General features: G+C 39.1%; 1 protein-coding gene across 5 annotated transcripts; it reads right to left on the bottom strand.

Moving 5' to 3' along the window:
• Window positions 1-97: 97 nt before the first annotated feature.
• On the bottom strand, window positions 98-27,445 carry PLEKHA1 (pleckstrin homology domain containing A1). 5 transcript variants are annotated; one of them, XM_046943295.1, is made up of 13 exons: window positions 26,986-27,445; window positions 16,271-16,431; window positions 15,622-15,678; window positions 14,701-14,746; window positions 12,460-12,557; window positions 10,800-10,931; window positions 10,087-10,230; window positions 9,218-9,286; window positions 8,668-8,732; window positions 7,757-7,820; window positions 6,421-6,510; window positions 5,314-5,354; window positions 98-2,603 (listed from the first exon to the last, which is right to left on the bottom strand). In XM_046943295.1, the coding sequence occupies exons 2-13, from the start codon at window positions 16,409-16,411 to the stop codon at window positions 2,378-2,380; spliced, it is 1,173 nt and encodes a 390-aa protein (XP_046799251.1). In that variant the 5' UTR covers window positions 16,412-16,431; window positions 26,986-27,445; the 3' UTR covers window positions 98-2,377. The 5 variants fall into 5 exon arrangements, with proteins under 5 accessions (XP_046799251.1, XP_015144382.1, XP_015144383.1 ...); XM_015288896.4 differs by having other exon boundaries at window positions 5,284-5,354; window positions 27,316-27,445; XM_015288897.4 differs by having other exon boundaries at window positions 27,316-27,445.

The following is a 27,445-nucleotide window of genomic DNA, read 5'->3' as shown; positions in this document are numbered from 1 at the left end:
CGAGCTGCTTCCAGGTGTCACGGACATGATTTCTCCTGTGTAACACTGAGAACACCACAAAAATATGCAATGCACTGCAAGAAAACAGAGCCAGCTGTTACTTTAAGTTACCCAAAGTGATTTATTGACAATTTAAATGTGACATATTTACAGCACTGTTTCTAAAATAATTTAACAATTTTCATAGATTTATAAAAGTACTGATAAATAGGAGACCCTGACAATTACCAACCACAAGTATTTCCCTATTCTACTGAGTGACATCAGTAGTTCTTTCTGTTGCCCCCCTCCCCCTCTTTTTAAAAGTCCCATATAATGGAGCTGCTTCACCTCCACCCAATGTGTAAAATTGCCAATACCAAAATATAGTAAAGGAACATGCAGTGTGAAAGCTGTACCAGAGCAAGTGATTTCAGATGCTAGACTACAGTAAAAATACTTTAATGCCAAGTGTCTTCCACACCGAATGTACTCGTGAAAAAATAAGCCTTTGAAGAGCTATTGTTTTGTCTTTAAAGAAGTTAAAACCTACCATACTAGTTTAGACACTTACAGAAGCTTCCAATTCTGTGCTAGTTTTCACATGTATTTAAAGAGTCAAAGAAAACCAGTAATATACAAACACCACCGCCTTAAGACTGTGGTTAGTTAGCTTATGGATAAAAAATGAAGGTGCTGACATAACTTAAGGTTCTGAAATTAGGCTATATTTCACTCTTACATGACACCAATTATTCCATCCTTGGATCAACAAATTATCACCGTAAAGCCATCCGTATCTCTCAGGCAGGAAGTCAGTTTGGAAGTCAGAGAGAAGATGGACCGGTATGATATGTATCTTAGGTCAGAGTAGACAAAAAAGTAACACAAAGCTGGACTATCTGAATCACAGTAAGCAGCAGCATGACGTATTTGTGGGGTTTTGATTAAAACAAACAGTTTTCCAAAAACGATGAGAAGTACACACTCAATCTAACCCAATGCTTGAAATGTAAAGGTTCTTCCCATTTGCACCACTGAAGCCCCATAACACAGTGTACACAAACGACAAATATTCATTTTCTCTTTCCCAAGAACATATATTGCACAGCTAGTAGATGCAATACCAGAACCCTGGTATCCCTAGCATAAGTTCTCTATTTTTAAACAGCCGTTTCAAACAACACTATTCAGAACAACTCTCAACCCAAGGTTCAAAGCCATCGAGAATGGTTTGTGTACATACCTAACGTGAAAGTGTTTCAACAACGTGAGAAAAAACACAGGCACTTAAGATTATTAGTGCACCAAAAGTTATAGGCCACAATTGCATGACTGTGAACAGTTCAGTACCAATAAGGACAAAACTAAATGAGGAGGTCTTCCACTGATCCAACACAGAAACAACTGTTCACGAAGCACTGATAAGAAAACCATCCTCAGAACAGTAATCAAACGATACGTTTAGACATTTAATAAAAATAATTACTGCAAAGCCTCATGTAACACAATATAAACCCTACTTAGCTCAAAAGGTCCAAAGTGTCCAAATTCAGAAGTCCAATTTCCCTCCTCCCCCACTCCAAAACAACATTACATGCAGTCCATTAAAATCCAAATGTGCAAAAAGTTATAACCCACCTTTAGGAGTGCATCAAAAATAGACTATTCAAAATATTATTTTAGTGGAAAGTTTTCAGCACCATAACTAGAATTCCAAGGGAGCCCAGAATTCTTATTCTGATAACAATTCAGTTGACACTGTTGATCCTAAAGAACAGAAGAAACATTTTGTGCATTTCCTACTATCTGAAAGCTATGGAGAGAAACAATTCTCATATATGCATAAAATCTTACTGTAGTTCAGAATGAAGTTAAGCAATCACATCTTTTGGCAATAAGGTTTTCACAACACAGCAGTAATTGTAAATTTAGTTTGCCAGATTGGGAATGAAAAGTTGCTGGTACCTTGCTAACCTGCAGAAGTACATTTCTGGTTTTGTCTTTTGTTTACTTCATTGTAAATTGTGCAGTTTGGCCCCTCCCTGGTGATTTATTATCAGGCTTTGAGAAAACGCATGAGGTCCACTTTTGACCCTCAGCTGAAAGGCAATATACAAACATATATATACACATATGTGTACATAAATACACATACATATATATATATACATATATAAATCAGTGTTTGTTTTTATTTTTGTTCTTATTTCCTGTAATTTTCTTTGGTTAAAAGTCTGAGCAAGGAAATTAGAGGACCGAACAAATGGATCATTCTCCAAACACTTCCATCATTACACATCGCTAACTGGAAGGCTTGCGTCATCCAGATCCACAAGGCCAGGATCCTGTTCCTGAGTGCCATTTTTGCTTTGGGGTTCCGAGAGGCCCTGTTCAGTCACTTTGGCAGCTGATTCTCTTGGAGAGACAGCCTGGATCTTGTAGCTCCCTGGCTTGGCCTTGGTAAAAGATTCGTGAAATCCTCGCTTCTCCAAGGCAGGGTATTTGGCGTGAGGGTTTGGGACCAGAGGGCTGTTGTGAGTGGCTGTGGAATGTGAGGTGGCTGGGGCTGGGAGGGCAGAACGGAGAGCATGGCTGGGTTCGGAAGAAGACTCGGTATGCTCCTGGAAAAGAAGAGCACGTGTCAAATCAATTCACTGACATCACATTACAAAGATGCAGTTTCAGATTTCACACTCAGAAACATCAAGACAGGAAATACACAAAGCAAAGCATCAGCCATAGCAGGAGGAAGCAAGTGCTTTCCCAAGGCAGTGTATTAAGTGTGAGCCTACAGCAGTATGTGACAGCAACACCCATTTCACCATTTGAAGAAATTACATTTCTCAAATCAAGCTCAGCAGCTCCTTACACTTTATAATGTAGTCCAGCAAACTGAAGCTTCTCATTTTATTAAGACTTATATAACCTTCTGAAGATGTGCACCTTCAAAGCTATTGAAAATGATATCTTTCAGAAATAAATTTATTCCAACAGGCACTTGAATACTAAATCCTGAAGCAGCACACATTTTACAGGTTGCCCAAGGAGGCTGTGGATGCCCCATCCTTGGATGTGGCCCTGGGCAGCCTGGTCTGGTGGTTGGTGACCCTGCACATAGCAGGGGGTTGAAACCAGATGATCATTGTGGTTCTTTTCAACCCAGGCCACTCTACGATTCTATGATACTCTTCCCTCTTCTTGCAAAGATTGATCTCCTTAGTTTATTCTGGGGACCAAAGAGAAATGGCAACTCTGCTTTGCTATCAAGGCCACATAAAAGCTCTGAAGTTAATGGCCCCAGAAAAAAAAAAATATTCCTTTCAGCTGTCAAGTTACTTTCTTGTGTTAATAACCATTACCTGCCTTTCTGTTGACCTTTACATACCACTGTATGAGACTGACACTGTGGAAAATAATCTGACATTTACTTCCTGAAAGAAACAAGTTACTAGACCACATAAGTGCTACTTAGAAATCTAAGGCACAGGGTGCACTTTTAGACATCCTAGGTAATGGGAGCAGAAATAAATGTAACTTGACTATAATGAGAAAATACTGACAAAAAAAAATGGCAGCTTAATGCTGACAGGAGAAAAGCTCTGCAGTCCTGCGGGCTCAGTCTTTGGCCTGGGAACCAGGGATATCTCTGTGCAGTGCAGGTGGCATCCTGAAGGCACCATTGATAAGGATGAAACAAAAGAACTGAGGGACAACTTATCTGAGGAAAGCTGGGATCGTTTGAAATTGGCTATACTTTTCTATCTATCTACTAAACATATATTAGTATCCAGGCAATATCTACAACAGCTTTTATAGCTATATCTATCCATATTGGTGATCTATAATGAACAGAAATCTTTAAGAAAATAACATCTCTGTGTCTACGAGCACTGTGGAATCCTGCAAGCCATCATCACAGCAACTTCTACCTACCCAGGGGCTAGGGATCCCTCTAGATCATGACATGAGAACAGCCTATCTGACCTACACCTCTATCTCCAGAAGAAAATGTCTCAAATTCTGCATCCTATCTGTCAGTTCCGCAAGGATGTCTCAAAGACCTACAGATAGCTGAAACAGCACAGGATGTTAAGTTAAACGATATGATCAGAACAACCTGCAACGATGCACTAAATACTTCACTATATTTATTAGGAGCTGCCACTTCTGCAATGTAATTTTCTGGGCATTTGCACAGAAAATTTTCTGTGTTAGTGCAGGAACTAAAGAAACTGGTAAACCCACGTGTGTACACACATCAAGGCACTTCTCCAACACTTTATTAGCAAAAACCTACCACAGATGTGTCCAAGATCCAAATATATATCCTAAATGAAATGCTGCATTTTTCATAGCAGTTTCCAAAGTTTCTTTTAGAATGCTATGACAGTGATTCAAAAATGTAATCATAATGGATTTTACAGAACAACATACTTTTTTAACACAAATTAATACTACAGGATGAAGCAGCCGTTCATCTTTCTCTGGACTTCAATTTTGTGCTCAAATTCAGTGAAGTATTACATATTAAATACACTGCTGTATTTCATACCTGACTTGACAGTTCACTTAAAGACAAACACTTGCTTTAGCAGATTGTATGCTCTTCTTTTTAACAATACTCACAGGTGAACACGTAGGACAGCAATTAGGGAACTGAGGACAAGATCTCTACACAAAACTTTCTGATTATATCAGCCAAAGGATACTTGGATCTTACTACCCACACTCACTAATTTCACATTTAAAAGACTTTGTTGCTACATTACTCTCAAGCTGTACTGCTTTGAACAGCCATCGTACATTATAACGCTTCTACGTTTGAACTAAATTTCATGCAGACACTTACAAGCCATGCAGATCAGGCTGCAGTATTACCCTTCCAATTGCTAGAGTTAAGACGTGCATTTTTGGTGTGCACGCATCTGTATTAGTTTGTGGGTAGCTGAAGTTTAATTTTGCTTTTGCACAGTTTCAAATAAACGTAAAGTAAAATGGAAATATGAACTCTCATGCAAATTAGTTTGTGTACTTTCATTTCTAAATGATATTATATAATTTACTGTGTTTTAATACATATTCTAGTTTGAAGTACAAATAAATGTTTCTGTCACTTTTCAGTTCCAATTGTTTTAAGAGCCAGAAAGTACAGTGCAAACCTGTAAGTGAATGATGTAATTTATGAGTTAGTTTTCAGTAATGGTAATAGGTAGCATTATTTTTAGTTTCTTAATAGCACAAATTAGTCTCTAGTTCTAAGCCCTCTGTTAAGAAGGCAAGTTTCCATGAGAGCCCACATACGTGCTGCATTCACCAGTTCTTGATGTATACCTCTGTATACAAGGATTCGACAGCCTTCTGGCCTGCCGCATCTGGAACACAGTGCAAAGCTAAGATTAGAGTAACCTATACTTGGGGAAAGAAGAGAGGGAAAAAGAAAAGTGATGCAGACAGTAACAGCGAGGTTGCTCAGTTAGCCCCACAAAGGAAACAAACCAGCATACACAAGGAAAAGTTATGTGCATATTTTCATACCCCCCAGAAGAAACAAGATTTATGATAGGAAGTTTTTATTAAAACCAGCTCTCAGCTGCAAAAAATAACTGACAGCTTAGGCTCAATCGACAGAAACACTGATGCAAATATGTAGTCAAGTGCCAGATTTAAGTTACTGGATTTCAGATTATGGGGGTGATGACATATTCAGCTTATTACAAAACATCCCATAGCCAGAGAGTGAAAAAGCATACCTTGCAGCATCTGAACTGTAAAGTATTCCATTTGTTATATCTGGCCATACTTGGGGACACTGTGATGCAGTTTAACTGCAAGTATGGATGAAATGATGGCATCCACATGGCTTCACCAACATGAAGATTCGTCACAGTGCCTCAGTTCAGAAATGCTAGATGGTGTTCACACTGCATTTCCAACAGCAAAATCTAATACATGCGAGCAGACATTTCTTCAGAAAGTATTTTAAATGTGAATCTGTATCTGCATATCCAATGAACTACGAGCAACAGAATGATAATCTAGTAGCAAGAGCTGTTGTAAGCACATTTGGATTTTGCCACTGAAATGTAAAATTCAATTATCAAAAATGCTTCACAGGAATTAGAAAGATTCGGTTTTACTCATGGCAGCATAGCAACAAAAGATCCAACTGAACTCGGAAGAATCCCTCTATGTTAGCACTTGTACTACCTACGTGTTCAAGACAGTACAACGCATGGAAAGCAACGTATAGATAAGACTAAGCTCTAAGCTAAGTGTTCATTAAAAACACAATTTATGCCGGTCTGTAGGAAATTTCATGCAAAGATGCCACATTACTACAGGACAGAACGGAAGACAGACAAAAGTAAAAATCTAGAACCTCATGTGCAGAAGTGAACACCAACTAATTGCATTTCTTTAAGTTTCAGAGTAACATACGGAAGCTGCTGATCTTCCAGGTCCCCTCTGTGCTACAATGGCCCCAGAAATTGCTTTTATCCAACTGTGCATGTCTTCTGGACTGTCCGCCTGGATCAAGCAACACAAGTTATATTTAACAATCAGCTCTTTTTCTAGTGTGCTGACCATCCTCATTTAAATCAGAGCCTTAACCTACTTAAACAATCCCTTATTTAAAGCCATAGGGACTTGTATTTCTTAAAGCTGACATTTCTTAAAGTTTTGACTTCAATTTACCATTATATATATATATGCTTCTATAAAATAATAAGCAGCAAGTGTATAAATAAATACACACACATACTATTTACATATCCTAGATTCATTTTTTGCTTAGGTTAAACAAATTAAACCACCCATGTTAATTCCTACAGGAGATCTGCTGACCTCCCTCAGAGGACTCTGCACAATGACGACTTCTGCATTTTTCAGTCACTTGCATTTTACTTCTATGAGGTAATTACTGAAGAGCTATAGCAAAATAAGAAGCGGTCTATATTCAGAGTCTGCTATACATTTATGCAGAACTAGAGTCTTACAAAGATGAAAGAGATTAACAGTGAGTGTCAAAGGTGGACATGTCTGAGACAAAGAAAAAGCCGAAGCTCCTTTCTTTAGGTTGCATTTGACTAAAACTAGCATATACAGCATCAAGAAGCATATGTAACGTCAATTAATTCTGTTCAGCTGTGAGACAGCTCAGAACTCTGCATTTGGCTCCAAAACCTGTATGAGATGATACAGGCCATTCTGATCCTACAAAGAGAAAGCTGGAAATGATTTCCTCCTCCAGAAACAGGAGAAATAGCACTATAAACATCACACTCCCACACAGCTAGACAATGCAAGTCTTTGAGATTTACACTAAATCAAACATTAAAAAATAAGGTAAAAATGCAGTAAATAATGTGCATACAGGTACATACTGCCAAAAATACTTTCAGATACAAAAACTAGATGTTTCTGTGCTATTTTCATGTGGTAACTAAATTTAATCTGAGAACTTGATTACTATAAATAAAAATTCAGTACCTGAAAGTAAAAGATTTAGTATATTGAGTAGATACTATGGAATTTGAAGACCCAAATACCAACCAAATCACATTAGGATTTATTGTTCATTGCTTTTAGACACTAACAACGCTTGCTGTTATTTAGAGTGTCTCTTACATGCATCTTCTGAAATATGATGAAAATTGTATTCCCTCTGAAAATCACAGTACATTTAAATACAACTTTATAAGAGAAATGGCACTGCTTCTTTGCTTTGACTATGTCAATCTCTTGGTTCTACCCAAAGTTTAAAAGAAATTACCTGTACATAAAAGGTTCGAGAAGTAGTTACAATTTCAAAGAGATTGTCTCTCATCATTATATCACTGCAAATGAAAGAAGAGAGTTCAATAGGAAGTTCAACTTTTCCAGTTCACTTTAATACTCTAGAATGTGCAGAGAACCAAAGCATGTGCTATCTAGAGACCTCTGCATTCTTCATCACCTTATTTTTTTCCTTTAAAAAAAACAAGTAGAAAAAGAAGAGCACCAATTCATATTCAACTCAGCCTTAAGACTCTTCAGTTCATTAGCAATGTGTGCTTGCTCAGTATTTTTAATCTGAATGTTCTAAATCATAGTATATTAAGCCTAAATAAATATTGTTCTAGTCAGATTTCTACAAGACTTCACATTTATATTCTTGTTTTGACTTGGCAAAACATCATTCCTAAATAGCAGCCCGCTTAAAAGAAAACAACACAATATCTATCTCCTCAGCTACAAAGCCAATTCATTCTTTACTATATTGCCACTCAGTAGAAAGCAATCAGAAGGAGACAGTGAGTTCTCATCTAAATTTTGGTCGTTTGGCTCGAGTGCTTGAGTAAGGCAAAGGCCTAATGATTGTAAAAGCAGAAAAGGGACTCCTAGAATTGTCACCCCAAATCAGAGAGTATTTATGCTTCTCTGACTCATGACTGTCCAATATTCCTCTATTCCACCCTTGTCCAATGTATTTGTATTCTGCAATAGTAGCCAAATACTGTGTGTTTGGAACACAGCACAATGCAGCGCTCCCAATATCAGTTTTATGCACGAACTACCTGTTGTAAATGAAGAGCATCATACATGCATAATTAACTGAAGCTATTTAAATTTCTCCATGTTTCCAACAAGCAGTCTAGTCACAGCAATGCAGCATACTACACCCCAAGCACCAGCTCTTCTTACCTTTGTTTGCATTCCTGAACTTTATGGACCTCTTTCAGTGGTATAACTCTGAGAGGTTCCTTCTCCTGAAAAAAGGTAAAAAATACTATTTTTTAGTAAACAAACAGCACTGCTTGTGAACAGCAGAATTCTTTGCCTGTCTTGGCTGCCATGGGGAAAGATCCCACTATCTGTATGATAAGCACCCCATAATCCTAACTTCACATCAAGAACTGCAAGATTACAGTCATGTCCCTCCTCATAACGACCTGCTGTTTCAAGAATGAATTGTATGTGAGAACGAAGTGACGTAAGATATTAAAACAAAATTAAGGTGATTACAGAATACACCCTATCACTGTTCTTCAGTGCTGTACTGACAGAACCCTAAAAAGAAGACTGAAGTTTGAGTTAACAGTCACTCTAATCATCTTTTTCTTCTTCCCAATCATGAAAAGTTATTATAAGACACTGATACAAGTATCAAGAGTAGAATGCCACATTTTTCAAATACAAGTGCATTTTGGATTTTTTTGGAAGTAACATTGGTAAGCAACAATCAGAATCTTACCAGTTCAGACTTGAAATATCCTATTGTGTTTTCATCCAACTGAAAGTATCTTCTTTTCCAGTTCTTCATCTGCAAAGGGAAAATAACTTCATATATGATAATATATACACAATAATATATATATTCTGCAAGACTGCCTTTTGGCAGGGGAGAGCACTGAAAAGATTTTATAATAGAAAATACTAGCTTCTAGAAATTTTTTTTCTGCAAAAACCTCCACTCAAAATTGTAGCAGACCTATAAGAAATGTTAGAAGACATTAATTAAGTTAAATGCTTTAGTTAATTTTTAAGTGAAAAACTGAAATGCTACAAGAAGGTTCATACTCCAGGATAAAATGAGTCTGAAGACTCAACAGTACGTATACCTTGCCTAATCTGAATACTTTATTTACTTTTAGTCAATTTAGCAAAGCATGACATGAATAGTTCCACATGCATTAATCAGTCTAGCAAGTGGTACAATTCTTCCTCTGAACTACACTAAAATTAGTATTTTCCAAACACCTCAGTGATTTAAAAAGCAGATTTCTAATTCAGGTGCTTCTAGAAAACAAAATACCTCAACGTAACTGCAGTAGAGCAGAATTTTTAGTTCAATGCACTAACCATAATGTGAAAAATTATGTGTGAACAAATTCTCCTCTCCAAAACATCAACAATACTGAAGACCATGAATACAATACAGACAAATTATATTCTACAGTAGGATACTGTTCATCTCCAATCATCCTTAGTACTGGCAGTAATGCTATAGTTGCTGGTAACTATTTTTTTTTTCCTCTTTACATCTGTCTACTTGCTAAGTAGAACTACCACGTTAGGGACTTCGTTCTTGACTAAGGAAACATGCTGATCTCAAATGCTTACCACTGCTCCTTGTTTTACACAGTAGCCAGCTTTGATAATAGCATTATCTGGGGGATGTTTAGCAGTAAAATAAGGAAGGTGACTTTGTGATCGTTTCAGGTAACTCCTATCACCTCCTTCACTGCACTCGTTGACTTCTTCTTTCTAGAAAAGAAAAAAAAAAAGTGGTAAGTTCAGCATACCCTCATTCTTAGATTTTCTAATGATCAACCTACACTACCACACTATAATCAGGGTCTGGGCAAAGACAGCATTTAAACAGCAAAGATGTTTTCTATTTTTTGTTGTTGCCCTAGTAACTCCTGATGTTTCTGTGTGGATTTCCACCCCTCCCTCACTCCAAATGTTACTGTACATCAAGGTGATGCTTTTGTGCAAGATTAACTCTTACCTCTTACTCAAGAGGAAATGGTTATTTTAGAACCTAATATTTTCTAGGGAAAACTAGGGTTATTCCTCAAAGGATTCCTTTACCTCAGATATTTTCAGTGAACTTCACTTCCTGTCTTCACACGCTCATTTCCTAAGGCTCTTTGCGATAGTTTAATCTGCTGTCATCCTTACTACCTCTAATAGCATAGCATGATCAGCTGACGTCATCAAATCCACTTTTCCCACCCATTACGATGACAGAACTTTGGCACTATTAACCCCAACAACTCATTACAGACACATCAAAAAAAATAATACCCCACTTCTTCTAGAGATATTACCTGGGTAGGTGTAATGATAGGAACACCACCAACAATTTCTGTCCTGTAAGACACTTGCTTCTTTCCACCTGGGCTTTCAGCTTGACGGTTTGCATTATCCATTTGACACAGAGGATCAGACTGCTTTGGTACCTCAAATTGAAACATGATAATTAACTAAATTTTACAAAATTCATATGAAGACAAAAAAAAAAAGCAACCCTACGAAATACTTTCGGTTTGCTATCAGAAGGATTTAAGAAATGTTTTCTCATTGTACAAGGCTAGAAATAGTTTATGTGAAAATATGTTGCAATGGCTATGCTTCAGTCCTCAGAAGAAGACTAATGCCAATTAAGATGCTACCAAGTTGAAATGAAATCTAAAAATCAATTCTAAGCTCTGCCTTAATTGCTAGACTTGATCTTCAAGAAGGATGTCTGATTTATAGAACTTGTTCTTTATTTCCCACTTCCTTTCAGATTTCCTCAAATCAGTAATAAGTGCTGACTGGAGACTCCCTGCTGACTGTGCAACTAGCAACCAACTAGATAAACATACAGATTCCTTCAGGAAGAAGTGATACTCAGATTCTCTTTTTACACAGTGAGTTTTCATGCAAGTCTTTGGTACATTCAAAACTTTAAATTGAATGGATCTAGACAAGAACAACAGCTCCTTTATAGTCTGCTGCGATTCTAGTCTGTGCACCCAGGACTTTTACAAACAAAAGAATCATAGAATGGCTTAGGTTGGAGAGGACTTTAAGGATCATCTAGTTCCAATCTGCAGAGAAATATGAGCAGTCCTGAGAGCACAAGTGTCAGCCCGGGACAGCTTCCCCCTGCTCCTCTTCATGAAAAACAGAAAACCACAAAGCCTTCTGACTCTGGTTTTATTCATTACTAGCAGTGAAGTTTTCCTAAGTCCAAGGAAATGCCTACATTAAAACAGTTCAAACAACTCATAAAAACATCACATCCCTAGATAACCCCAAAAATGAGAAAGCTACCAAAAGCAACAAGAAATAAATATGGGCTCAGCTCAGAACTCTTTCTTGTAAGGGTATGCTCTTAAAACAGCTCATATCATCACTTCCCCAAGTATGGACAGAAACAAAACCGTAACTTCTGTCTCTTAATAGACTGAGGTAATCCACAGATGTTTTCGGTGATGTGATTAACCAGCTGCCCTGCTACAAACCACGAGAGTAATCTATCAGTTTTAAGAACATAGTTAATAGCTCAATACTTCCCTGAAAAGACATTACTGAAAATCAGCCAAGAGCATTTGTAACACAGCATCACGTGTCTGTTCATTATTTTAATAGTACTTTATGAATTATAAAACTGGTAACATCAGGTAAATGCACAAGTACATTTCTTTGCCTGCAAGCATCTTCCAGATATTTCAATTACTATGACGGCATATGGTAATTTAAAACCATTATTAGAGACTATCATCTGTTTTGTTAAACTCACATTTTTTGTCCAGTTTGCAAAGCAAAAGGAACACCAGAAAAATGAACACAAGTTTATGAGGGAGTTCTGTTTGGTTGCTTCAAGTCTTGGAAATTAGCCAACACTTGTTTATAAAGATAAAATGTGAAAGCCAGAGACATGCAACACGTTGACAAAGCTGACATTTGAAAACAGTGCTACATAGCAATGAAACCACTTACTGTGATTTTGGTAGCTTTGTTCAGAACGTTTACCCATTCTACTAGGTCTTGCTGATCATTGGCTTGTAGAAAATATTTTCTCATCCCTGCATTCATAACTGTTAAAAAGCATAAGGAAAAGTTAACAGTACTGAAATTTAAGAGCAAACTTCATACCACAGTAAGAGCTATTTCAAACAGATAAACCTGTTCAAGTGATTAAGCTCTGTGCTGCATTTCTTCTTAGGAAATCACCATGAGATATATATACCCATTGACTGGCTTCCTTCATTCAAAGGAAACCTCACTTTCTTGCCTTATTGAAAACAAAACAAAGCAGCTGCAACACTTGAACTGCAGCACACATCATTTGTTAAATACTTTTTATTACAAAGAAAGTATTGGATTTTAGTCAGAATTTTCTTACACTTCTGTTTATTTTTCCCAGTCTCAATTTCCCCAAGCATCAAGGTTTTATACTCAGGAATTTCTGCAGTTTTGCCTTTCAATCCTCTGGCCACCATCTGCCATCCTTTGCAATAAATTCATCAATGTGATATAATCACAGATTTTTAATTAGTTCTGGAAAAATCAATATTGATCATTAAATACATAATGGCCTGGACCAAACACCTTTAAAAGAGTCAGAACACAAAACTTTTATTTTAGTAATTTGACAAGGAAAGCAGAACTTTAATAATTCTGTATTTCTACCCAACAACACTCAGCAGACTTTTATCCAGAAAGGACAAACATCCTTCTTTCTGAGTAAAAGTGAAAAATCATCGCTAGGGACCTCACAAACTAAGAATTTATACTGAAAGAGCATTAAGATAACCTCCAACTAAAGCTTTCCCAGAACTGCATGGTATTTGCTGTTTTACCTGTAACACCACAGTTCAAGTCATCACTAACATACGTGCTAAAAACAGACACTTTTACATCACCTCAACCACTTCCCCACAAAGTGGATGGTTTAAAGCAAATATTATCAAATGTAAACATTAATTCAAAATGCAGAACTGTAGAATGAGTTGACAGGTACAACTCCCTCAATATTTAAAAGAACGACAAAAAATATGACTTTTTTTTTCCCCTCTCCTAGAAGTTTCAAAGATGCTTTAATAAGCCAAGAATATTAGAAGATGTAAGTCAGCAATCTTGGACAATTAAGGCTTCCTAGAGCTGGCCCACCATTAAATAGAACTTCACTGCTGATGAGGATATACATCTCTGCATGTCAATATGGAGAGGAATCTGTAGATGGCACTGAACTGACATAGGAGGTACAGAATCCCTGCAGCTCTACAGGCAGGACGACTACCAAGTGTTTCATTAGCTCCAACACAGGCACCTCAGAGAAAGCCAGTGCAAAGTAGGCAACTCCCTCCAGGGAGGAAATGATACGCTGCATGGTTCACACCACACGTTAACCTTGTGTAGATCTGCACAAAGTGCAGCAAAGCTGCCTCCTCTGGGCCTGTCTAACACTACTTATGGCAAAGGTGCTACCTAACTGCCAAAAACCCTGCAGGCATTTTCAGCACCATCAACTGAGATAAAGCTCTTATGAGAATGCAGCCATAAAGAAACGTTACTTGTGAACAGAGTAGTGGTCAATGACCATCTTTATGTATCATTCTGAGAGTGCCAATAGCTTGCTATGAAATTCTGGAATCATGTTGAGCTCTGAACAGCTGACTTATTTATAAGAAAAATTAAAAAAAAAAAATCTAAGGGATTTTATGAGCTGCCAAAGCTTTATCCAAGTTTAAACAAGCTCAAGCATCAGGAAACCTAGAAAGTACCCCAAGCAAATTATTTCCTTCACTGAAGCACCATAGGCTGAAACTTAACCCAAGAGCATTGGCAAGCATTATGGTGTTTTAATATCAATTAAATGAACTCTTTTATGAGCAATATAGATTAAAATAGTCAAATGACTTGCCTCCATAGCTGACAGGCATGCTGTATCTCTGAAAACAGCCATCATTTTTAATTAGCTTATTATTGTCTCAAAAACTTCAAATATCTGAAGAAACAACTCTTACCTACTCCTCATTAAGCTGAAATGGGAAAAAGCCATAAAACACATTACGAAGAAACCAGCATCATACCCGTATTAAAGAGGAAATGGTGAGCACAAGCTATTTCTAAAAAAAAGCACTACCAGCTGTATCTAGTAATAGAATTGCAGAACATATCTTTGTTTCAAGTTTCTGAAGAACTTACTTGACATGCATGCTGCATACAAGAACTTACCAAAACAGAACTCTGCCTTTGGCCTTAGCTTAGTTGCATCGCTAACCTAGTAGGAAAATTAACATTTTAAATATCACTGAGTACACAAAATAGACATCAAATATCACCACACTCTCTTGTAAATAGCTGATTCTGAAGATGAGCAACAAAGTATATGCTATAGATATCATTATAGCTATGATGATATACAGACAAAAAGAAAAACATTATGTAATATTCAGTTTAAGGTGTGCATTCTATGCAAAAAGACAGCTTAAGCCATATGCTCCTATTCCTTAAATTCTAGGACTCCTTACCCTGCTAAAGAAGGGAAAAAATCTCGCAGACAAAACATCGAAGCTGCCAAATACAACACTTATATTTGCATTTTGACCTTCTACATCTCAACAGAACTAAAAATTTAAGAGCATTTCCTACTGCCCAGGGCTTCAGTCAGTAATTGTGAGGTTTCAGTCAAAGCAGTAGGAAGGAAAAAAATAGGAAGGAGATGAGTACAGAAATGTCTGTAGAGATGTGCCCATGATATCGATGTGGCTAGTTACATCTCTTACAAGAATAGAAAAAAAATAGGTGATAAGATGAAGTACAAGAACAAAAGGAAAAAGTTACATGCAAAGAAGGTCTGATTTTTTTCCACTTATTAGTTAATGCAATATTTGCTGTAAGTTTAAGCATAGAGACTGTTTAGCTTTCCTATGCAAGTAAATGACAGTAAAGAATTAAGTATTTTCTAGAAATTTCACTGTTCCGTCTACTCAAGATAATTATTATTGCAATCCATGACACCCAATGACTTATCTTCCACTTCATATACTTCCATGCACTACCTAAGAGGCATTTAAAATCGTCTGAATTTGAGGTGTTTGTAACTTGGCAGTTACCACCAATATCTACCAACAAGTGTCTTACGTATCATCTTACCTTTGAAATATAGGTAAGTTTAATGACTCCAACAGGTGGAGACCCAGAGGGAAGATTCTGAAACAAATCAATGTTACAAAGTGAAACTACATTATTCTCACTTCATGCTCAGTGTTTACGGATAACAAGCAAATAATTCAATGCCACAAACAAAGAAAATCCTACACTTTTTTCCACAGACAATACACAATGTACACTTCCAACAGGATCTAAACCACTTGTTTATTACACACACATCTGGTAATAAACTAAAAACAGAAAGACTGCTAGAAACAATACAAGCAGTAATTGTTTCAGAGGTGTACGTATTTTACTAGAGGAAAAAAGGATTCCTGCAGGTCTGCAATCAGGAAATCCGGAAAGAATACTTTTTCCTTAACAGATGTTGGCATCTTATGTATTTTGATCAGGGCAGGCGGAAGGGACAAGAAGTGACATTTAGCTATTATGCCAGCTACTTCAAAGGCTGCCTCGTGTATTTTCTAGAAGAAATGGAAAAACTGTAGTTTTATCTTCTTTTTTCCTTTCTTAGTTTCCATATGCCTAGAACTAATAATAAAGCACTTTTTCAACTTTTTAACACATTGACATACGGAAACAAACAAAAATGATCGATTTGGCCTAGTAACTATTGCCAAGAGCATCTCACCTGGGGGTTATCCATGTACCAGACCAGACTGTCTTCTCTCGTGTCCAGAATGAAGTACCGCCGCAGGAACTTCCCGCTATTCTCATTTTCTTCAATGTCTAGGAAACCACAAATGCGATTCTGACGATCCACATAAGGCATTTCTGACCCAGAACATCACACTGCAAAACAAGAAGTAGAGAAGTAAAGCAAAGCTCCTCATAACTTCAGTGACTTCAAGACCATTCTGTGCCCACTCCATACTTTTCGAGCAGTTTCAACTTGTACCCAAAAGAGGTTTCTACAGAAGAATAAGTGAAGTGTAGCTGTTTCCTCCCACTACCGCTGAATTCTCAGATGGCTCATTCTTACTTCCTTGAAGCATATACTCAGGATATCTAAGCAGTAAGTAGAAGTTCTTGTTTTTACAACATCGCTGAAGAATCATCACCAATTGGGTAATGTTAGGTTTGTGCTTCTGTCTTAGACATTGCCCTTCATGACCAAGGATCTTTGTCAGCAGCGCCACCATCCAACATGATTTTTTTTTCACAATTTGCCCAAGCAAGACCAACAAAAAGGCTTTTGGAAATACTGATCACACTGTCTCTTTATTCCTAAAAAAAAGAATTTCATGGCTGACAATGGTACAAACAGACAGCTCTTCATCCTCGTACATCAAACAGCAAAAGCGACGTGTGCAGCAGAAATGTGAACGCATTTCCTAGCCTCTAGCTAAGCAAAAGTCTCAATATTTTCATGGTACTATGAGGGTCATCACGGGTTGTCATTTTTTCAGGTTTTGCTTGCTGCCAAAGAATGTGCACTACTGACCACCCATTCCCATTCTGCCTGCTGCAGCTTTTAAGGCTCCACTTCTTTTTGTTTTTGCCTTCTCTTAAAGGACAGTTGGTTTTTACCTTACAAGCCAGCCCTGCAAGACTAGAAGGAATGTTCCACATTAAAAAAAAAACAACAAAATCTAACTTAAATAATAAAATCAGTCTGATGCCAACCTTTACTGGGTCAGGACCAAAACAATTCAGCCTTCTTTGCATTCTGCTAAAAACAAACAAAGCAAACCAACACAACACACCTCAGAAATATTAAGTTGACACATAAAAGGTATAAGCACTTCAGACTTTTTCTAATAACTTTCACTGTGTAATTTGAAAGTTTAATATTTATTAAAATTGCACTCCATTTCCTTGCTTAGTTACTTGATTTAAATAGATATATACGCACATAACGAGGCAGACACCCGATAACTATCTGTGTCTACATACTCATACACCACAGTACAACACAAGACACTGCTAAGTACGTTTTGAAGTGCTCATGTTTGGCAATCAGATGTAGACATAAGCATGTACTTATTTCTGGGTATCAGATACACAAATAAGCAGACATAAGATTGTATTTAAAACTGTCCTTTTATACCACTAGTTAGAATTTGAATACCATTCAAATTTTGCACCAATCACTGAGAAATAACTTCTTTTTACAGCCATGATCCTGACACCATACTGAAGTTCAATTAACCAGTTTTAAGGCAATTTATTCTGTCCATGAGCTGACCAACCTTTTTTTTTTGCACCAGCACCACATTAACCTCCTGGTGCCAATTCAAGTCTGAAATGCTGCCATCGGGGACCAGAGCTTCCCAGTTCCATTCAGCAGTGATTGCAAAAAGCTGTAGAGACCACAGCATCAGAGTGATGATGGGCTACTTACACAATCTAGTCGGTTTTATTACTTTTTTAATTAACTCTAAAGACACATACATTTTCATACAGTGAAGTCTGCACTCTTGCTGGAGATGCAAGATATTCTCTACACAGTGGCAAGGACGTTACTTAGGCATAAGCCTGCACTGATTATCTGACTGATAGGTTCTTTTCCCCTTTAAAAGGTAAAGGAGTGCCCACATATAAGGTATGCAGTGGTGGTTTTAAACTTCAGAGACACAGGTTTGATCTCTAATAAAGTAACAAGATTTCCTAAGGTGATTAATTCTCTCTTACTGTGCCCTTGCAATGCAAGTACCACAGAACTCAGACAAGCTCCGTAACACAGTTCTGCTTGTAACCAAGTGTGAAAGCAGACACTTGGGCATTCTCAAGACTCTGTCCTAACAGTAACCCCACTGGCTCTTGGGATCTCTTTACACTGGAGAAACACCTTCTCACTATGAACCCTATACAAACAGCAGTATCTAGGGGCAAGCTTTAGGCTGTTCTCTAAATTACATCTCTAAACTGGCAGAACTTGGCATCACTGAGTTTTAATTTAAACACATTTTAAACTTGTCATTTACCACTGCTCTCCCAGATTGTGCCCGGCGGTCCCTCAACAAAACATGAAGTACTTCTGGGGCACAAGTCCAGCTTAATATCAAGTGCTGAAGTTCAGAGAAGCTGATAAAAAGTACGTGTCAGTGGCTGGTTTCCTGCTGGAGTAGGCTAAAGCTGCACTTCATAGAATTACTGAAACCTCCCAGATGCTAAAAAACTTTAAGCTTCGTTATAAAATTGAAATCCAACATAAAATCATGCAGTCATCCTCCAGCTGCAGAAATTCCCTTCCATCCTATTATATCTTGGCAAGAGTCCACTGTCAATTAATACCAATTCCATTCAGCTTTCATTAACAAACCATAATTTGATAACACACATAACAATCAATTTAGGCCTTTCTTCCAGTTCTAAAGCAGCTCAACACATGACAAAACCTCACTGCAGCACCCTGCCTGGCAGCTCCAGACAGACAGCAAAGCAACAAAGGCAGAATACTGCTTTACTAATAACACTAATATCAATACCTCCATTTGGAAGACCAACCTAACAATTCTTTAGAACTTCAGCTTGAAAATGCTCTACATAATATGATGCTATGCAACAGATACCATTTACTGTTAGTGAAATTATTTCAGTGGAACAGCTCTTTCAGCCTCACTGTGAGGGCAGTGCTATAACCCAAACAGGACGTCTCGCTTATTTTTGTAGCCTTACATCCCTTTTTTCAGCAGCAGAGTACTAATTTAAGAAGCTACATACCTCAGCCCAACTTCTCTCGGATTTCCCCTCTCACCACTCTTTTCCTCTGTGTACCAACATTCCTCAATATTTATATCACAGCTGAAGGCTGTCCGGCCTCCTGGGCACCTCGAACTGAAAGTTCCTGAGCACCTTATCCCAGCCTGCAGCTGTGCTGCCCGGTTATATGACCAGAACCCCAAGAGGGACACCAGCATCTTGCCCCACCAGCTGGCAACAGCCTTTTCAAACTCTCCTACACTATTTGCTATTTTTAGTTTCACACCAGCACCTGCTGAGTTCACCTCCTTTACAGTTTGATGGCTTCCTCCACTTTTTCAAGTCGAAAGCCTTTATAAGATGAAGAAAGCAGCATGCAAGGTAGTACTTCAATAATTTCAACTCTCCTTTGACAGTCAGTGCTTAATTTACACAAAGTAGGCATAAACAAAAAGGGAAGGGGAAGGGGTTCCAGCAAGTGCAGTCTTTCCTGCAGTTCCAGGGACAGCTCAATCACTGACAGCTCTTTGCTTTTCCCTCAGCAATTACTACCAGCTTCCTGCTGTAAATCAGCAGCTCACCAGTTGGTCATCATTTTTACTGACCATTTACTCCATTTACTGACTCCCATGGGTAAAGGATGAGTTCAGATTGTCCTACTTATACACTGCAAACCACAGCAATGAAAGCTTTCCTTCATACACGCGTACAGGACAATAAGGAGGAAGAGGGAGGAAACCCTGAGACAACCAGCTCTGAAGAGCTTCTGAAAACCATGTAATCTTCCAGTACACTTGTTTAAACTTTTGATTTTCCATCCCTTGAAATGCTTTCCAGCAGGGAGGCAGAATGCTGCGTTGATAACTTAAGTCCAGAGACAACTTCTCTCCCACCTCTGACAGACCCCCTATAGTTTTCTTAAAAGTACCCAAAACATGACCAAAAAAACCCACCAAAAATAAAATCAAAACCCTGGCAGCTAGAGAGACAGATGACTTGGGCACTATTTTGATGATAATTTAGGATTGACTGTTTTGAAATGACATGCTAAGCTTCCCTATTTCCCAAAGATTCATCACTGTTTCTGTTCCATTTCTGTCCCAGATGGCGAAGCAAACTGAGTGCTTCTGTTAAACCGATGACATGATTGATTTGCTAGAAGCTTAAGAAGCTTTTAGCAGTGTTCTGCAGATGAGAACTGGAAGTCTCCAGGAAATGTTGATCCCTACATTTGGATTCTTTCCCTGAAATGGTCAAAAATAAGGAAAAAAAGCAGCTGGTACTCATCTACAGGAGAATTCTTAAATACATGAAGAAACAAAGAAAAAATTATTTTTTTAAAAAACCAAACAAATAAAAGCATCAGAAGCCTCTCCTATCCCTGATCAAGCTATGAAGCATGTCTAACAATATAGCCCTCCGCTAGCATCTAACCCAACTTCCAACCAAGCCACAATACAGAAGCAGCATTACTTACACTGATGAATCACCTCTGAAAAACAGCAATCTTACCTTGCACTTAAGCTTTACTCAGTCATCACCATTTTTAAAACAGATCTGATGTATTGTTTTCCAAGCCTTGTTAAATCACAATAAACCAACCATTCCCTTCTTTCCTTACCTCAGTAAGACAAATACCTGTAGTTGTACACCATATTATCTACAACTTAGATGCTATAGCATTAATGTGCTTTAATACCCACATGTGACAGATCTTCATTACAGTATACATTTTACAGTGGAAATACATCAAAGCACATAGTGTGATGCATCTCTTTCAGTACAGACCAAATCCAGTAGAGTCTGCAGCAACCAAGACCCTTGGTATTACAATAAGCCATGTGTGTGCTGCATGGCAGTAATGTCACCTGTCTCTAGGTAAAACCTCCTGTACACTTTAAGGAAAGGAGGATTCACAGTGGTGAGGAGTAATCTTGGAGCTCTACAGTAAGAACAAATTCAGTGAGAGCTCTTCAGTGAGAACAAGGCTTTGTCTGCTTCACGTAAGTGAGCCAACAGAGAACATATGCCAGATATCCAACCATCAAATGGAAAGGCTTTCAGGTCACTGTCTTCCTCTTCGTCTATTTTTTTCCCCCTACCAAATTAAAGAAAATCCTATTCTCAGTAAGAAAGAAGCAAGCTGCAAGCCTACAGAACTTCCTTGCACCAGGCAAAGCCCACAGCTGGTTGCTGACTTTCCTCCTCACCCACTGTACGTGCCATGTCATAAATACCAGCTTATGGTGCGGCTGCCAGCCTGCGTCGGCAGTGGTGCTTCTCACAGCATGAATTACAAAGTGTGCAAAGAATAACCACACTCCACCTACAGAGTAATCCTAATAGCACCAGGAAGCCACTGGGCTCCTGGCATTTTGCAGGATTGCCCCATGACCTACGCACAGCAAGACGGAAATACTCCAGAAGAATCATAAATCCTGTGTATGTGCAACAACATGCCTGGAAATCCTGAACTTAGCACGAACAGACAATAGGCTGGTTTTTAACTTACTGCACCACAGCCTTCCCCCAAGGAGGGAATAAATGGACCTCTCAGAAAGCAATGCTGCTCCTCCACTCTTCCCCTGCATCCCCCAAAAAAGAAAAGAAAAAAAAATCAGAGCAACAACACAAACTAGAAAGACAGTATAAATGAAGAAGCTAGTGTACTTACAGCAAGCTTCATTTAAGGAGTGAGGAAATAAAAAGGTTAACGAAGAAAAACACAACAAAAGCCTGAAGTTGTGACTAAGCGAGAGCATTACTGAAGCAGGAACATCCTTTAAGCATTGTTACCTAACTCTGCAGCGCAAAGTCTTCAAGCTAAAGAAATTAATTTGCCAGATGAATTATTAGTACAGCCTAAGTTCCCATCGGTTATCATAAACTTTCCTAAAGAGTTAACCAATAATTGAACAATGTGCTTTGAAGTGCAGTGCTAGGAGGACTGCTCCCATACACCAAACCTGGCATGTAACTGTTCTAGCACTTAACAGAAGAACGCTTAATTAAATCTCTAGTCTGAACAAGTTCAAATATTTTATTGGACAAGGGATGTAAATGTGATGGGGACCAAAGCACTCATACACATCAAAATAACTGCATATTACACTGATGAATTTATCACATCTCTGTCAGTGCAGAGACTGCTCCTGGGGGCGTAGGCTCTCAGCAATAAGAACTCATGTTTGCACAGCTTGATAATTGCTGTCTAGTCTGCACTTTCGGTTTACAGCAAGGACAATTCCATCTTTAACTTCCAGCAGAAGGATTTTCAACCAAAATACTTTTAGCTCAGTGGTGTGGTGGAAAAGCTGATCTGTTCTCATCTTCTTTCACCTGAAAAGCCAATCAAATCAAAAGGAATTTAGGGCATTCTACCGTGCCAGCAATAACTAATAAACAAAACTGATAGCTAAACCACTCAGATGTAATGCTTACCTAGAATTAATGGCATTTTCCAAATAAAAGAACAGCTGACAGTGGAACGCAGCTTCGCTATCGTTCCATGGATCACAACAGAAAGATCTGGCTCATTCAGGTTTTTAAGCATTGCTTTTATACTTTCGCTTTTAATACACAAAACAACACAGTGCTCCTCCAGCTTTTAACAACCTGCTTTCTACCTTTAACTGACCCAAAAGGTTTCCTGCCAGAACTCTTTCTTCTTCAACTTTGCTGTCAGCAGGGAGCTCACCTACCCTCTAACTTCCAACGTAAGGAAGCCATAAGCACCATGCACCTCGAAGCCTGACTGCTGTACCTTGTAACACCTGGTGATGCACTGAGCTCTGCAGCTCCAGCTGAACGTGGAGGGACAGTGTAGCAGTTTGTCCATGGCTACACAGAGAGCTTTTGGCAATGCACGGAGTTCAACCTGTTTCCCAAGTCTCAGCACAGCAGACTCACCATTGAACCACCTTTCTTCTACATAAAATACCTGAAACTATTCAGATTTTCGAGGCAAAGGCATATGTTCAAACCTGAAAACTGTTTAAACTGTTAAATGCCACAAACGTCTACCAGACCTGCAACTCCCTACTCACGCAGATAACATCTGTTAAAAGTAAGTGGCTCATACAGTTCTGCCCCAGAAAGCTTAATAAGTTCCTTCTCCAAGATTAAAGAAACACCTACACATTCTAGATGCTTCTGCAAGTCCCTGGAGGGAGAAAACGCTGCTCAGTGCTGAGACAATGAACCAAGCTTCCTTCCTCAGCAGCAACAAAACCCTGCTGCTTTACCGAGCACTAACAGGAAGGTGTTATTTATAAAATTGAGCCATACACAAATACATATCTAAGTGTTTCAAAATTAGACTACTGCATATCAGACAACGACCTTTGACTTACAGATGTACAAAGTCCTAATTTCAGAGAGCAGCATAAGAGTAGAACTCTTTTTCTAAATAGTTCAGCCTTATCTAATTTCAGTCATTTTGTCTATTAACATATATAACTTCAAAACCCAATCTTAAACAGTATTTGCTTCCCCAACCTCTTCAGCATGTCTTTTTGCTTGTTTAAGAGAATATACATTATTTTTATGTCAGGTAAACTCACTGTGATTTTGACGTTTCTGTTCCTTATGCAGCTCTATAAGGCACTGTGAGCAGTATGTCCCGCCACATCTTGCTGCATTTAGACTCAACCAAACCAAAGAACAGACAGTTTTATCTCTTGCTCTGAACTACTTACTCCACTTTGTAGAAATGCTCTATGCTAAATCGAGTTACCTAAATTCACCTACTTTGGCAACGAAACAAATGACTACCCTCTACTTTCACGCAGCGGTACAACTGCACAAAGGCTTTCTTGGCTTCAAACCCCACCAGCGTTTTCAGAGAATGCTTTCCATTGCTCCTGACTATCAGGAGAAAACAAGTGTTGCAAGAAGGATGCATTCTCCTGTATCACAAGCCATTGTACAGAGCAGACGTGACATACAGCTGGCTACAATGGAGCACATATCACTACAGGAGGGAACTTCTGTACACTTCTAACACGCTCTCACTTCCCAGCGCTTCAGGCTTGCTGCATTTTGAAGTGACTACATTTACTGTGATAGGTGTCAGCTCAAACAACCAGGGCCATTTAGTAATAAAGACACTGATGGAATTCTTAATCTACTAAAATAGATTAAGAATTTTGCAGGCCTGGCATTTTGGACTCTGTCCAATCCTGCACTGGAGGCTGTATTGCAGGCACAGCTCAGGTCACATTTTAGTAACGTCCTAAAGCTTTTTTTCTAATCTGCTACAGTCAATAAAAATGGACTTTTGCACTCCCTCTTTTCTATATTAACGCTCTGACATGCAGTCAGCCTTTATTATTCCTGCTGATAGAACTTCCTTGTCTTCTGAAACAAGCCACAACTACTTGGAAAAAAATCAAGGCCTTTTCTTGCATTCAGGTTTTTTCCCTGCACGTACACATCTCTGCACCCCACGGTGCACATCTTCTCTCTATCATTCAGTCACTGCTCCTAAGAAATGACAACTACAGGGGAGAGGTAACAGAAAGGGAAAAAAAAAAACACATTAAGGTGCTTCCTATTTCCCATACACACTACTTCTTTTGTCCTCAAGTTTATATGTAAGCATCTCTTCTTCCAAAACACTTAAATGCTGCAATATACCCTATTAGTCACCTACCACACATCTTTCTCTTGATTTCCATCTTTGAAATGCACACAATGGAAGCTTATGCCAGCTGCAGTTATGTAACACAGAAATAGCTTAAGAAAACAAATTTCATCTGTGCATTTTACTAACTCAAAACTGACTTTTCCTACAGTAACAAAATAGCAGTGCTGAGTAACTGCAGACTCCAGATTCATAACAAGTTTTACTTTTTTTTATGCAAAGCTGTCTCTGGCAGCCCAGCATTCAGTGATACCATGCCAAGTATTAACTGTTAGAATGCACAAAACCCAGTATAATCTCTTGAATTAATACCTTCTGCAGCATCAGGGCTGATTTACCCCTGAATTACAAGGCTCTCCTTCAAATACTGACAAGGCTGACAATCCCTCTAAGTGAAACTCCAGCCCACCTCCTAACGCTTAAGGATGTGACAAACAGGAAAGCAGAACTTCCACACTTCTCTGCTTTAGGAGCCTGACAGTGTCAAGCACATTGTTACTTGTGTGAATCTATCAACACGTAAAAATAATAACCAGAAGTAGGAGACAAAACTGCAGGAACCTACAAGGCAAATCCACTGTTCCAAACCCACTGTTAACACTTTCTAGAATGCAGTGATTTCCTCTCAATGTATCCAACACGGTACATCATAAGAAGCAATGACTAAGCTCAGTGAAAGATTTCTTCCCATAGATGACTGCACTCCTGCATTTACCTGAAAGATTCACCGTAACTCAGTTGTGAAATAAACTGATACAAGCCTTCATTATATTTCATAACTACTTTTACACCAGAAGTATAAAAAAATCCTTAAAAATGCAGTCTAGTAAGTTTGTTAAGACAGCCAGAAGAAGTACCTTGTTGTACAGCATCCAGCCAGAGAGGTCCCCCACCACCAGCTCTGCCATGGTAAAGATTGGGTTTTGACTGTGCTCATTATGATACAGCACAAGTGTAGAAAAAGGAAGTGGGTAAAGAAAAAAAAAAAAAAGCACACAAAAAACCCTGCTGAATTGAACAATGCAAAGCTATTCTAACACCTCGCAGAGGCAAACCGTGATCAGACACAGTTCTGTTTTACAGTATCAGGTACAGGATTGGGTGAAGGGGAAGAGAACAGGACATGCACCTTTGCAGATACAACGGCCCTTTCTTGGTGAAGCAAACACTGTGTCAGAAGGCAACAAAAAGCTTATGGCATCCAGCAATCTGTATTCCACGTGCACCTTTGCATATATACATAGATGGCTGGTAACCTCTGGAAAAGCACAATGCCTTTGCAAGGTGAAGCATGAAGCAATCTAGGTCTTAACAACCTGAAGAAAAGACATTAGTCTCATTCTCAGCTTTACTCAGACAAATGAGAGCATTTTCTACCTAACGATCAGCCTGATAAGTTGTATAACTGAACTTTTCCCCACTTGAATATGAAGTATTCTGTTAGAGCATTTTTAATCTCCTCCAATGAACCATGAGAGTTAAGACAGAAGGCTTCTTAAAAGCAGGCCTCAAAAAAACAGCCTGCTCCCCAAAGACAAAACGCTGTTCTCTTGAAGCCACTTGGCAAATATTTTATGCAGTCATATAACGCCTCTTGTGCGGGTTATGTGTTAATTACTCCCAAGGCAACTGCAGAATTTAAGTCTTAAGTTAATAACACGCCGAACGCACATTTGGAATGGTACCTGTGCTACAGAGTGCAAATGTGACGAAGACAGAGCTCAACATTCATTTATAGGCAAGTTATCCATTCAGAGACTCTTTGCTTTGAGGAAAAAGCAGCCCAGGTGGCCGAGCAGCACGCTGCTAACCTGCAGCTCCCTCCAACAGCCCGTGTGCAGCCACAGCAGCGCTCAGGCTGAGGGCTGGGGGCTGCCACAGCCACCACAGCTCCCCACAGCTCCGCACCCCACAGCAGCCCACGCCCAGCACCGGCACTACAGGCTGTGCCCTGATAACATCTGAGAAGACAGAAGGGAGAGGTAAAAAAATAATAATAATAATAACAATAATAAAATAAATAAAATAAAATGTGGGTAATGAGATCATCCTCTTACCGCTGGGGATGTGACTGAGCCCTCAAACGCTCACCGGGGCGATGGTGCCATCGCCTTTTGTACACTCCCCTCGAGGTGAAGCGCTCGGAGATCCCCACACCAGAGCCAAGATTTCAAGAGGAAGTTAAAAACCAAATGATATTTGAAAAAAATAGTAATCATAAAAGAGGGGAAGAGAGAAGCCCGAGGCGATCGGACGAAGCGCTGCGCAAAGGCGGAGGACAGCGCCTGCCTCGCACGGCAGGAAGAACGCCGCCGCACCCTCGGGTCGGGTCGGGCCGGGCCTCAGGCGGCCCCACCTCGGCCCTCCGCCCGGCCCCGAGCACTTACTGGAGGCCGGCGCAGTCCGGGAGCCCCGTGAGGAGCCGGGCCGCGCGGAGGTCCCGTTCGCCTCCTCCTGCCGCGCTCCCGGCCCGTCACGACGGCGGCGGCTCGAACTCGCTCTTCCCTTCCCCTCCCC

The sequence above is a fragment of the Gallus gallus genome, chromosome 6 (assembly GCF_016699485.2).
Source record: "Gallus gallus isolate bGalGal1 chromosome 6, bGalGal1.mat.broiler.GRCg7b, whole genome shotgun sequence".
Taxonomy (NCBI): Eukaryota; Metazoa; Chordata; class Aves; order Galliformes; family Phasianidae; genus Gallus; species Gallus gallus.
Note: the sequence above shows the minus strand (reverse complement) of the source record. Positions and strands in the feature narration are given on the sequence as shown.